We start from the raw sequence: 14,384 nt of genomic DNA, 5'->3' as shown, positions 1-14,384 counted from the left end.
ATGGAGTTCCGGTTGGAATGCCATGCTTCTAGGAATTCTTGTGCGTGTCTCTGTTTGGCTTGTCCTAGGATAGATGTGTTGTCCTTCCTCATCTGTATGTAAGGATACTAGTGATAGTGGGTCATGTCGTTTTGTGGCTAGTTGATGTTCATGTATCCTGGTGGCTAGCTTTCTGCCTGTGTGTCCAATGTAGTGTTTGTCACAGTTCTTGCATGGTATTTTGTAGATGTAGCCCACAAACCCACGAACACACTAAAACAGCAGCTAATGAACTTAAAAGACCCTATACTGACAAGCAAAACGAATGTCATCTACAAAATACCTTTTTCATATCACCTCTTCCTGAATCTTGTTCTACAGATTCTGTGATATTACAGAGAGATTTGCTTGTGCCACTCAGGAGTGTCTGTCATTGGCAGGTGGGAATCAAAGCAGTAGGTCAGCATGTGCAGTGATTGAGAGGAAGGTAGGAGCTAAGCCAAGTAAGTCACCCTACTGTACATCAGGGACATATCAGAGACAAAAGACAAGACTACAAGACTACTCAGGCCCCTAGGTATCAGAGTAACTCACAAACCAACAACCACCCTGCAACAGCTACCGACAAATGTAAAGGACCCCATACCCACATCCAGTAAATCTAGCATAATATACAAAATACCATGCAAGGACTGTGATAAACATTACATAGGCCAAACTGGAAAACTGACAATAAAGGATACATGAACACCAACTAGCCACCAAGAGACATGACCAATTCTCACTGGTCTCAATACACACTGTCAAAGAAAGACAGAAATTTCACTGGGCCAACACATCCATAATCAAACAAGCCAAAGTGAGACATGCCAGAGAATTCCTAGAGGCTTGGCCATTCCAACCAGAACTCTATCAACAAACACTATACAAACAATACAGTAACCACTGAAAAACAGAACCGGATATGAGGCCAACCACCCCATCAAACTGAGGCATATAAATAACAAGGCAGTAGAAGCAGGAATATTTAAGAGGCGTATGAACAGGCAGGGAACACAGGGATACGGAGCATGTACAGGCAGATGGGATTAGAGTGGAATGGCAACATTGTCAGCGCAGACATGGTGGGCTGAAGGACCTGTTCCCATGCTGTATTGTTTCAAAGTATGGCAAATTCTTGCCACCACTTGGCAACTGCCCATAGTTCAGAATATTTTTTCACTTCTGCTATAAATGTCCTCCCGCAATTTGTACATACTATAGATGTGATCTAAAGAAATTCACCTACACGTTGACCAGAATCCAATACAACAGCTCGTTTAGGCATTGTCCCCTGTTGCATAATCTGTTGAACTTCCTCCATGGATGCCCTAGCAGCCAAAAGTCCAACAGGCAGATCCATCTGCAAAGCCTGCTCTTGTAGAACAGAGGCTGAGAAAGAAACATTCTGGTTCGGTTAATTAGAAAATTTGTTGCAAAATTAAAAAATAATAAATGGAGTGTCTCTTACTGGTAACAACAGCATTTGTTATCCATCCCAAATTATCTTTGAAAAGGTGGTGATGAGCTGCCCTCTTGATTACAATAGACTGACTTGTTCAACTATTTCAAAGGGCAACTAAGGGTCCATCACTTGCCCACAAGTCAAGTCTCACATTTAAGGTGGACCATGCAAGGATGGCATCAACATGCACTAAAAGGTAAATACTCAGTGACAAAGTGCACCAATGAACATACTGGGTTTAATTCTTGCTTCATTCAGTACCGGTCATTAAATACAACCAGCTGACTAGAGTTGTCACACTTTTTCGCTGAAATTTCATGTATATTACATAACACTATACAATATAAAACAGAATCCACCATTCTAACAGTAGAATATAAATGGACTAAAGTTTTAATTTTAAGTTTCTCACTCTTACTTAAGCAATTTATTTTTCCTCACTCTGATGTGGTTTTCTAACTACAACTATTTACATTATTAGATGCACAGTACATCTGAACTATGGCTCAATTAACACGTGCTGCAAACAAGTGGGAAAAACAATTAATACATAACAGGCTGGACAGGGAGGCCTAGTTTTAAATTCTGGCTCAAGATGAGATTCTTCGCTAGGTTTCCCCCCCAGCTTAGATTTGATTTAATTGCAGTGGGATGCATTTGGCCAAGAGTCACATTATGGTTTAGAATTTCTATGACCTGATTTAGTGTCCTTAAATTGTTAGTAATGGTTCCTTCCTTGTGTATTAATCTGGGATGTGAATTCCAACAATCTCAGCATTATTTGTCTATACTATTTACAGTTCAGTAAACTTCATGAAAAACTTCAAATCAGCATAATTCAATTAGATATCAGGCAGTATTTTCTGTAAAAGCTTTTACGCGCATTTGACCAGTATTTGCCAACCAATGGCTGTCCGTACAACCTATTGACTGGTTTCATGAAAGAATGAAACCAGTCAATGGAAAAAATGTTGACTGAAATTACAAATACAAATACAAATTTATAATGGCAAAATTCCAGAAGCAATTGTATAATAAACATACCTATAAAAGCACCTTTACCAGCAGAATTGGCAATTGGATGCTCAGGATTACCATAACGAGCTAAACATTTACTCATTGATCCATTTACCTAGGAAAAAAAAGTTTGTTATTTATAACTAAGATCTCTGCTCTTGTTGCAAGAAATTGACTTTTCGCATGTGAAAAACTAAAATTGCTCATATTCCTTCAGATAAGAGCTGAGTTAGGATTTCCCAACTCTATTACCTCTAGCAGTAGGTCACCAAGGTTCTGATGGTGCCTCAGAAACTGAATCACAGTCTCTTTCAGTTGGGGTTCGGAAGGGCATCTCTGTCTCCGTCTTTGGAGTCTTGTACCTGAAGAAATTAAAGTTATTGTGTATTTGCTTAATTGCTATACATCAACAAATGAAAATAATGAATTCTAAAGCAATAAAAAAAACTGAACAAAATTACCCCATAATTAATTTTCCTCTCTTTCCTTCATTCTCGAACAATCCAAGGTCAATGGCCATATTTGGATCTATCCCTTCATTATTCAGATAACTATTCCACAAACCAATCTTATTCAGATAGTTTCTAGAAACTATATATACAACCATGAAAAAAATGGCTTGTCAACAGACAGAAGTGATAGAAGTTAGAAAATAATCATATGCAGTTACCAATTTCTGATTGTTTATATGATCAATACTGAACTTTCAAACTTCATGCAATTTATTTCAACTGCTGTCTTAGGTAAAGTTTATTTGTATATTAGTATTCACAGTTTAGCTAATGGTTTTAAAGAGTATGATGTGATGTTTTGTCCACATAGAGATCAAATTGACAAAATCCTTGTGACTCAACATATTTCACCATTATAAATGAAGAATTTTTATTAAGTTATGAAAATTTCTGCACTAAAAACCTTGGCATCACCCAGCATGCAATTTCAGGGCAGGCATTTCCACATTCTGAATTTGCCTAACAAAATAGCTACACCACTATAAATTCAGCTATGAATTAAATTGCAACAGCTTCACTGGATATGAAAGTGCAGTTAGGAAAGACCTATGGCCATTAACGGAGAGGTCAATACCAGATATAGATTTAAAACCAGTGACAGAAGAATTACAGTACAGTGTGGAGAGTTTATTTTTCACTCAGAAATCATGGGGGTCTGGAACTCTGTGCTTGGAAAGGGTGTTCGAAACAGAATTCTTAGCACATTTAAAAAATATTTGGATGAGGCCATAAAGCACTGCAGACTATAGTGGGATTAGGCCAGATAACTCTCTTTGGTCGTACAACAATAGGCAAAATGGACACTTTTCTGTTTTAATTTTTATGATTTGCTAAGCTCAATTCTGCCTCTGACTAATTGAACAGCGAAGGACAAATCACAAGACAAATCATAATTGAAGGCTCTTAACCAACTTTGCTCATCCAACCTTGAAGATTCCTATGGAAGCGACTGCTGTACCTACCATTATAATTTCAACAGGAAAACCATTCCAAGTGTTATTATTCATTCTGCAAAAATATTGTTCCTGATATCTGTCTAAAATTTCCTTTTACATCTATATTGTAGAATATCTTGAATAAATGTTTTAGATTTAGCTCCTTTGTAGCTCCAATATCTACTGTGAAGCTGGGGGGGCTCCAATTGATGATTTCTAACTTATGAATGCAATCACACAAAGGGGTGTTATTTTAAACACCCAACATACAAGCATATCCTATATTTATGAATAGCTCCTTTGTATTGCCCTGCATTGTGTTGCACTTGCAAACCTGCTCACAATTCAGGGATGGCCTGTACAGTCTAATTACAGTTAGCCACTAAGCCTGTTCTGCCATTCAATTAGGTCATGGCCAATCTGATAATCCTCAACTCCATTTTCCTGTCTTTTTCTCAAAAACACTTAATCCCCTTTGTGATTAAAAATCTATCTCAGCTTTGAATGACTTAATGGCCTAGCCTCTACAGCACTCTGCAGAGAAGATTTCCATAACTTCATTCCTTTCCAAGAGAAGAAAATCCTCTTCATCTCAGTATTAAACAGGCTACCCTTTAAATTGTTTCTAAACTAGGAGTCCTAGTTTATCCACTCTATACTGAGCTCTTTCTCTAATCCATTCTGTCTACATATTTTAGTTTAAAAGGTTTCCATTATTGCTCAGTAACCAAAACTAAACACTGGCTCAAGGTATTTTCTGGCCAAAGTACTGAACAGCTTTCGCAAGAAAGCTTCAAACTTGAAGATGGCAAATCCAAAGATGCAATTAGGCTGTGTGCTTTGTGTAGCACTACCACCTCAAAGACAGATGACAATTTAAACCGTCAAATCCGGTGTCAGACCCATATCCCTTTATGCTTAATTTTACTTATTCCAAAAGCATCTAACTGATTTTTTCCCTTATTATGTGATACCTTACACTTCTTAGACTGTATGACATACAACCAGGGATTTACTCAATTGTATACACTTTTTTGGAAGATTCTTCGCTTATTTTGTATGTTGTCAAACACAATGTTATACTAATTATCAGCTGATTAATACATACTACTTTAGATCCTAAACCGAGTTAACTAAATCGACGTGATCCACAAAGAGGCAATGTTTAAAAATAATGTCTATTTCATCCTAAATATCAAAATAAAAGAACCTGTGGGTTATGAAGCAACGCAGACTCACCCAATAATTGTGGGAGTGTCTTCTTCTGAGTCACATCAGTAGACCAGGATAGATACCCGGAGGCAATACTGGACATTCTGCACATTACACAAACAGCACTGTCACGTTCATGGGAGAGCAAATAAGCAAAACCTAAACTGACACCGACTTTCTAATTGGTTCACATCTACAGTAAATCATACTTTAGCTTTAATTACGAATAGTATTAATACTAGCATAGGTACATTGACGGGAATAACAAGCATTAATTCATTCTACTGTTATTGGTGTTACTGCTGTGGTTTGAATTACGAACCTCGATAATTTTCTGCAATTCTAATAATCGCAAGCTGTGTCAACTATTTAATTCACTACTGAATCTGTACGAATATTTAATGCATTAATGAACTTACTTTTTTTATTTTGCAAAAATGCTTTCATGAACAAGCTGCCTATTACTACAGTCCATTAAAAAGTAATAGGCCTGCCTCTCCAAGCTCCTTCCCTTCTCCTGTTATGTTCCGGCATCTTTCTTTGCCTGATCACTTCCGTCCTCCTGCAGTCCCGCGCTGTGACACCATTGGTGGATTGTTTCACGGAAGTTGCTATCCATTGGTGGATAAAGGTTGATTGACAGTTCTCCCAGGCCAAACTGATGTGCTCACCTAAATGTTACAAGGTACTGTAGATATTCAACGAGTTTCCAATCCTGTAATTCTTTTAACAAGATGACATGAGCTTTAAATTTCTTGTTTTTCTGCCAAATCGTAGGCTTTAGAAAGCAACTTAAAATGAACAGAAAACGTAGAGCAAGTGAGTTGAATTTTAGTTTACTTAAATGTTATTGCAACTTCAGTTGTTCTTTACTCCGATTTTATTCAACAGAAAATACTATTAAGAATATTAATAATGGAAAATATGTTCAATAATTCAAAGTACTTATGTACGTGCTGGAGAAAGAGAACATGCTGAATAGTCATACAAGTGACTAACTATGGATTCTAGACTTTATGTAGGTGAATCAAGAGAAACATTAAAAAAAACTTGATGTATCTTGCTCAGCTTTTCCAACATTCGTTTCTTCAAGTTGACAGACCCAGAAACGCTAACACATCTCTAATGAAACAATCATCTACTAACAAGATGGTTGAAACCAGTGAACAAGTGGGGTCATTAATTTGAGGGGATAGAATTGAAAAGTAGAAGAATCATGCTAATCTTGCATTTTAGAGCTTTGGTCACTTGACGTTGAGAGTGTTATGCAAGGCTCAGACTCAAAATTACTAAAACAAGATAGAGATATTGAAGAGCGTGAAAACTCAATTATGAGAATAATACTGGAACAGAGCTTAACTATTCAAAAAGGTGGAACAGGCTCAAACTCTGCTCTAGAAGAAACACAACAGCCTCATGTGTTTGAAAAAAATGTTAAAGATCTTGATCAGACAGAAACAAAACTAATGTTTCTGTTTCTCATGGAATTAAGGAGAATCAAGTAAGTGGTCCAATGAGATTCAAGAGTAGTATTACGTGAAGGATTTAGAGCCATCAAGCCAGCTATAGCATTTAGAAGTTCACCATTGACAATACTATGCCAACTGTACATTCTTGCCTGATCCCCAAGTCCTTCATGCCATTGTGCCCAAAAATCTAAGGAGCTCAGTTTTTAATACACATATTTACTGAACATCACCTTCTGGTACAGAGAATTCCAATAATTCATGACAATTTTTCCTCACTATTTCTAAATGGCACTCAATCCAAAGGAAATCTTCCAAATATCCTTTCACCATATATGCTGGCACAATTTCAGAATTATTGATATTCTGAGGAGATTATCTCCCATTTTCTAAACCCTGGAGAATATATATAGTCATTCTGCTCTCATATGTCAGCTTTTGCATCTTAGGAATCAATCGAGTGAAGGTTTGTTACACCTATTCTAAGGTAAAAATATCTTTTCTCGGGTAAAAATGTCCAAACTTTATACAGTACTCTGGATCTGCTTTCAGCAAAAGCCTATAATAATTGCAGCAATCGTTACTTTTTCTTGTTGTCCAACGCCCTTTCATAAATGGTTCCTAATTGCTTGTTATAACAGCATATTAACTTTGTGATTCAAAGACAAAGACACCTAGATACTTCTGATCACCAAGAGGTAGAAATCTCGCATCTTTCAAAAAGTATCCTGCCTTCCCATTCTTCTCACTAGAGTGAATAATTCCAGACTTCTACCATGTTCCTGCCCAATCATTTAATGAAGGTATATCACCTTGCAACTTGTTTGTTGTCCAAACAATTTCTTGCCCACATAGCTTTATATTAACAGTAAACATGGATATACTCAGTCCCCTCCCCTGTAAATAGCTTGGGCTCAACCAGTGATTCTTGTGGTACTAATTACCTGCTATCCCAAAAATGCCCATTTATTCCTGTTCACCCTGTTTTCTGCCTGTTAATCAATCCTCAGTCCATGCTAGTATATTACTTCTACTCTTATGGCCTCTATGGAGAGGAATAAATGAGATAAATAACAATAATGCCTTTAAAAGTGATCTTTTTATGCAAATAAGAAGGAAAGAAATAAATGGATGTTCAGGTAGGAGTAGCTGGAGAGGAATTAGTGGAAGTATGTTTGGAGCATAAATGGTGATATATGCAAGTTGGGCTGATTGTTTCTATATTGTACGGTTATTGTCAAGTTCAGAGTGGAACCAGGTAACATGCTTCCCTTATGTGTAAAGGTACCACCTCAATTGTTGTTCTGTGCAAAATATTTACAATGGAAGGTTCTATTTTTGATTAGAGGAAGTAATGCAAATTCTTTGAATAAAAATGCGAAAACAACGTAAGTTTTGGAGCCAAATTATTTTGGAAGGGAATTTGGAAACTGATTTGTGAGTGCCATCTTCTTTGGGCTTGTCTTACGAGGAGAGGTTGATTGAGCTCGGACTTTTCTCACTGGAGAGAAGGAGGAAGAGAGGTGACCTGATCGAGGTGTACAAGGTAATGAGTGGCATGGATAGAGTCGATAGCCAGAGACTTTTCCCCAGGGCAGGATTGACTGCCACGAGGGGTCATAGTTTTAAGGTGTTAGGAGGAAGGTATAGAGGAGACGTCAGAGGGAGGTTCTTCACCCAGAGAGTTGTGAGCGCATGGAATACTTTGCCAGTGGAAGTTGTGGAAGCAGAGTCATTAGTGACATTTAAGTGACTGCTGGACATGCACATGGACAGCAGTGAATTGAGGGGAATGTAGGTTAGGTTATTTAATTTTTGAATCAGGGTTAATCCATGGCACAACATCGTGGGCCAAAGGGCCTGTACTGTGCTGTACTTTTCTATGTTCTTGAGGGAATTCTGCACTTTGTCTTCCTCAGCCATCTATTTCCTTGCCACCTGCAGCTTACACAGTAATGGAGTCTTGCATTTGAGGAGATTCTCAACTCCAGCTATTCCCCAAGTTCTGAAATTGGAGCTTGAGCAAGTGATGGCATTTCCCATACCCATGATTATTCAGAATGCATGAAATGTTCTGGAATTCCAATGTAGAATGGGATGTGCATTCAACAGGGCCCAGCTGTTTTGTTAGACCACACATACTGACCTCCGAATCACTGCTATCTTGACCAGTGCAACAGTTGGTACTGAGCTCTCAAAATCTAAGAAAGAATGGTACAATTGTTTCTGTTAGCAAAGTTACTTAGCTGCTGCTGTTTTACATGCGTGATAACTGTAAAATTAGAGGAACGTACCCTCCGAAATGTCAACCTCAATCTGTGCAAGGTCATGATGATTTTTAAGGTGAATGATGGTGTATTTTAAAGTTGAGGTACTGGGAGGCTGGAAGCTGGTGTAGACCATAAAGTCAGAGGTGATGGGGAATGGTATCTAGTGTGATGGAGGATACAGGTGGCAGAGGTTTAGATAAATTGAACTTTATGGAACGTTAGCTTGGAGACCATAAAGGAGTTGAATCTGGAGGTGCCAAGAGCCTGGCTCAGGGGTTAAGAGGCCAGGAGACAAAGGTGGGCGTTTTTTTTGATGCAGTGACTACCAATTTAGAAACTTTTCATGTGGCTTACTAAGAAGTTCATGTTGCAGTCTCTGACCTTATGTAGGTTTTATAGTTTTGGAATTATAGACCCGATTTTCTGTTTAGCAATTACAGCGTTGCCTTGGATTATCCTGATTAGTACTATGAAGTGAATAACCTATGCATTAATTTCCTGATCTCAGCCATGTTACAAGGAGGAATTCATTGCAGCTGTTTGTCACTTTTGGCACTAGGGACAGGGTGGAACATGACTGAGGATATCAAGCTCATGTATAATTCTAAGCTTTACAGGAAAAACTGGGAAAGGACTGTCAACAGCCTGCAGCAAGCATTGTTCTTTCAAGGAAATAAAGTCTGAACACCATTTGAAAGACTTTTCTTCACTTACTTTGTAAAATTAAATTTATTTCTCCATTAGTTAGTATAATTAAAATTTATGCAAGTAAGTCTGATTATTATACATAATTGTATGATGTTGAAACTTTCACCTCCCTGCAGCTATTTGCTCCAGTTCATATGTAGTGATTTTTATTACAGCATTGCCTCCATTTGTAAGCCACTTCTGAAGTGCTCCAATTAGCACTTCATTTTGTAACTCTCATTAACTTACAGCTCTCTTATAGCAAATTTCAACCAATTTGCTTGCAGTGTGTAGGATATCTGTAGCATCTGATTGTCTGTTGAATCTAACTTGTTAGCAAATGAACTAAGATAAATGTTTTGCAAAAAAATAGCTGAAGTGTATTTTACTGGAAATAACAGCTCAAATCCTAACTTGTACTCAGTCAGGGTCATGCTTGTCATGTGTTCAAGTACGGTGTAGTTATGTATATTAAAATTATGTGTACATCAGTTGTTACTGAAATGACTTTACATATCAGTTATAACAAATGTTTCCTCAAAATTAATTGAGATATAAGGAAGTTCTCATTTTTAAACCAACCTGTCTCATTATCTTTACCTTACTAAGCCTGCATTTTAGCATTCAATACATTGTGGATATCTTTATTGTGTATACAGATTCCCATACATTTTAGATCTTTGACTCTCCAAGAAGATTAGCACAAGTTACTATTATGTATCGAGCTTTGTATTGCAAGACAGATTCCCAATAAAGATTGCTTGAATCTGAGGTTGTGACTGAGTAGAAAGGTAAGAGATGAAATATTTTGACACAGGGTAACTTTCATGCAGCTTATATTTCACACTTGTTTGGACTGAGGGTCAGTTGAAATCCATGCCTTGTGATTTTGCCTGTTGAACCAACCTTTTACCCCTAGGTCTCTCCGTCTATAGCTCATGTTCCACATTTCACTCTCATGATTACTGGAGGACCTCAAACCTAAGATGTCTAATTGGACTTTAAACATAATCTGTTTTGTTTATCACCAAGACATTATCTATTTTGATGTTAGCTGATGGGTGGTTAGATGTATCCAGCTAAAAAATGTTCATAAGTCTTCAATTGCCTTGACCAATGGATTTTTTTAACAGAACCAAGACAATTCTGTCTTGTTGAAGTACCATCTTTAATCCAAATACCAAACTGGCAGCCCGTAAGACTTTCTCCTACCAGAATTAGATTTATCTTGACATTAGAAACTTGAAAGAAAGCTTTAAGATGAAATTAAATTCTTTTTTTTTATAAAGTTTCAGTAATTTATGGACATGAATGATTTAAACAACTTTGATTTTGTGGAACTGTGGACTTGATGTGACATAATATGAATGGTTTTATTTAGTTTTTTTCCTTTCACTTTTACTAAATTGGTGATTGCTTCTAGATAGAGATGAAGTAATAAGTTATTAACTTTAATGAATCAGAACTTACCTGTCCTTGGCCTGACATTCCTCTCTATTTAGTATGCTGCTCTGACTCACAATCAGCAATAACTCATTTCTCTGTAAACTAATACATTGCACTTCCACCAATGAACTCACTAAAAATGAAATAGCAATATAACAGTGATGAAGCTCATCAACTATGTAACGTGTAGGCCAATTTTGGAAAATGCGTGATTTTTTTTCAGAATTTTTAATATGCAAGTGGTCCACATGAGAGGATGTGACTTGTGATGGGCCACAGCTATTCACTATTTATTAATGGCTAGTATAGCATAGACCTTAGGACTCTTCTGTGGTGCAGTGGCAGTGTCCCCACCCTTGGACCAAGACACTAGGGTTCCAATCCTACTTGCTCCGAAGATATGTATTAGCATCTCTGAAAATAAAATATGGGATAGATCTTAGGGCTATCTTGCGGCACAGTGGTAGCGTCCCTACCCCTGAACCAGGAGGCCTGGGTTCAAGTCCCATCTTCTCCAGTCGTGTGTAATGACATCTCTGTTTGGGGAATCAAGAACTAGACGACATCAGTTTAAAATAAGAGGGGCAACTGTTTTACACAGAGGGTGGTATGCTAATGGAATGAGCTCCCTGTGGAAGTGATTGAGGCATGTATATTAACAACATTTAAAAAGCATTTGGACGAGTATGTGGATAGGAAAGGTTTGGAAGGATATGGGCAAAGTGCAGGGAAACAGGGTTCACGTGGATGACATTTTGGTCAGCATGGAGTAGTTGGGGACAAAGATTTTGTTTCTGTGCTTTGGGACTCTATGACTCTAGGTTGATTAGAAAATATCTGTGATAGGCTAGAGGAAAGCTCTTATGGTGTGACGGTAATGTTGCTGCCCATGAGCCAGGAGACCTGGGTTCAGGTCCCACCTGCTGCGAAGGAGTATAATAACCTCTCTGAACAGGTGGATTAGGAAAATAGTATGATAGAATAGGAAGCCACATATAAGCAACATTGTAAGCGGTATAAATAGATTAAAGTTACAATGAGATTAACAGGGTGAAATTTGTATTAAATGGATTTCAGTGTCTGTAAGGGTGCGTTTTAAATGTATATTCGCGCTGTCTGTAACGTTAGGCTGGAACTTCTAAAATATATTCAAAGGAAAGTATGAGACCATTCACAATGCTGGAAGTAATGCAACTTCTACATTGGTGTCAAAAGATCATAACTGAACAAAATGTATGTAACATTTCAACAGATGCATAAAAATGGAAATCTGAATGAGCTTTATTTTGCTGACTCACACTTAATAAAAATTCCTGACTGCTTTTGTACCATCTGTAGAACGTGAATGAATAATTTGAGATTTCGCTGACCCTCCCTCTAGGCGGCCAGCGTAACTGAAGCAGGTGTGGAAAACACATTTTTCAAAAAAATCTGAGACTTTGCATTGCATCAATTCAGCCGTGTTCCGAGCTCTTTTAAAATGCTTCCGGGCGAGGTATAAATCCGTGAGGTCTGGGGAAAAGAACGTCTATTTCAATGGGACATCCGAAAATGTAAATCCCAAATAGGGATTGGAGGAATTTTGATGGAGCGGGTCATTGAGTACCTGGGGAAGTGGTGTCAGGGTTCGTCGAGGGAACAGGTCAGCACCGAGAAGAAATGCGTGTGTCCTGGCGTGCGCTCTAGCAAGAGTGGTGACAGAATGTGCCCATGTGCCGGCAAACGCAATGCAAACCGAGTGTGCATACCCAACTATTCCTGGCACAGGCTGCTTGGAATCAAGAAGTAGCAGTAAAGGTTAGATGTGAGTACTTTATTTTAAATAGTGACAGTGTCAGCTGTGCCTCAGTTGAGAGTTTTCCTGCCTCAGAGTTAAAAAGTTCCAAATACAAAGATCAAGGCTGATACTCGCAAGCGGTAATGTACAACAGGGATGCCATCTTTTGGATAACGTGTTACACTGATGCTTCCCCTACTGTCTCACCTGGATCCTCGGCACTATTTCGAAGGTTATCTCCAGAGCCCTGGCCACATCTTATATATGTATATACATATATTAAACATCACAGAAAGGTTGTTGTTTATTGTCACATTATTATCTGTGGGAACTTACCGTATTTAGATTGCCACATTTCTTATATTACAGCAGTGTCTGTACTCCGTTAGTACATCACTGACAGTAAAATGCTTTGAGATCGTGAAAGGTGCTATGTAAATGCAAGTCTTTTAAGATGAAAAATTAAATCCAAATAGTTTTGTGGATTATGAATGTGGATCATTAAAAAGCCATAGTCAGGTTAAAATGAAATATGAAAGGCCAATGAAATGCTGGACTTGATATCTAGTGGACTGGAGTACAAAAGAATAGAAGCCATGCTAAAACTATGTAAAACCCTGTTTTGATCTCAACATTCTGGGCACCACTCCTTAGGAAGGATATACTGAGGGATTACTTTATAGATTCACCACAATAATATGGGGATTCCAAAGGTTAAATTATGAGGAGAGATCACACAAGCTAGATTGAGTACCCTAGAATTTTTAAAATTGTGGTTGATTTGATTGCAACTCTCAAGATATTAAGGGAAATTGATAAGGGAAATGGACACTGTTTGCTCTGTTTCTAGAATCTAGAACTGAAAACTAAAGCTAGGTTCTTCAGGAATGAGGTTGGAGAACAATTCAACATGCCTGGAACCGTTAAAAGGTTGGAAATCCTGGAAGTGATGGTTGATGCTGTGTCAACTGATAATTTCTGTTAAATCTGAGGCTGATAGATTTGTGTTAACCAAATGTATTAAGGGATATGGGGCAAAGGGCTGCACATGGAACTAGATAACAAATCAGCAAAGATCTCCTTGAATGGCCGAACAGGCATGAGAGACTAAGTTACTATATTCTGAATCTAAAACCAGCTTCTCAATTCGGATTATCCAATGTGACAAGTATGTTATGAGCTTCACAGTTTCAAACCTGGCATCAGGGAGTGATTATATCAAATGCTTTATATCTGTACTGTGAATTGTTATTGACACAATTTTCAGGGAGAAGCATTACTTCTAAAACCTCAAAAGTATTATCTCTGCAGAATTGTATTTTGCTGTGCAGTTGGGTAGTATTAACCAACAAAATATTTACAAAATGCATCAGCCAAGATTGCTGCTATAATTTTTGTAATCCTCATTCATCCGTCTGGATACAGGCATTCTTCATCCATCCACAGAAAAGTTAGTTATCTGGAATAAATTAATGTTACCATTTTTCAATTAATTTGTGATGCTTGAGGTAAGAAATCTACAGAAAATCGAATCATCATAAAGTGTTACAAAATAGAAACAGGCCTTTTACTCCTTCAA

At 37.7% G+C, this 14,384-nt stretch overlaps 2 protein-coding genes across 8 annotated transcripts in view; one reads left to right on the top strand and one right to left on the bottom strand.

The window, feature by feature from the left end:
* LOC125459989 (Fanconi anemia group A protein-like) overlaps positions 1 to 5,702 on the bottom strand; it is an 88,459-nt gene extending 82,757 nt beyond the window's left edge. For 5 of the 6 annotated variants that reach the window (XR_007249147.2, XM_048547001.1, XM_048547002.1 and 2 more), the window contains exons 1-5: positions 5,579 to 5,702; positions 5,187 to 5,263; positions 2,753 to 2,862; positions 2,528 to 2,615; positions 1,268 to 1,410 (exon numbers count right to left, since the gene is read on the bottom strand). Coding sequence is in view for 4 of the 6 variants with exons in the window: in XM_048547001.1 (XP_048402958.1) it covers positions 1,268 to 1,410; positions 2,528 to 2,615; positions 2,753 to 2,862; positions 5,187 to 5,262 (417 nt within the window). In the remaining 2 variants the exon portion in view is untranslated. Of the gene's footprint in view, positions 1 to 1,263; positions 1,411 to 2,527; positions 2,616 to 2,752; positions 2,863 to 5,186; positions 5,264 to 5,578 lie in introns of those variants that run through there. The other variant, XM_048547004.2, reaches the window with a different exon arrangement.
* Positions 5,703 to 12,429: 6,727 nt separating this feature from the next.
* Positions 12,430 to 14,384, top strand: part of spire2 (spire-type actin nucleation factor 2) — an 89,886-nt gene continuing 87,931 nt past the window's right edge. For both annotated transcript variants that reach the window (XM_048547094.2, XM_048547093.2), the window contains exon 1: positions 12,430 to 12,832. The gene's annotated coding sequence lies outside the window, so the exon portion shown is untranslated. The remainder of the gene's footprint in view (positions 12,833 to 14,384) is intronic.

The sequence above is a fragment of the Stegostoma tigrinum genome, chromosome 16 (genome assembly GCF_030684315.1).
Source record: "Stegostoma tigrinum isolate sSteTig4 chromosome 16, sSteTig4.hap1, whole genome shotgun sequence".
Taxonomy (NCBI): Eukaryota; Metazoa; Chordata; class Chondrichthyes; order Orectolobiformes; family Stegostomatidae; genus Stegostoma; species Stegostoma tigrinum.
The sequence above is the reverse complement of the archived record's forward strand: the minus strand, read 5'-3'. Positions and strand labels throughout refer to the sequence as shown.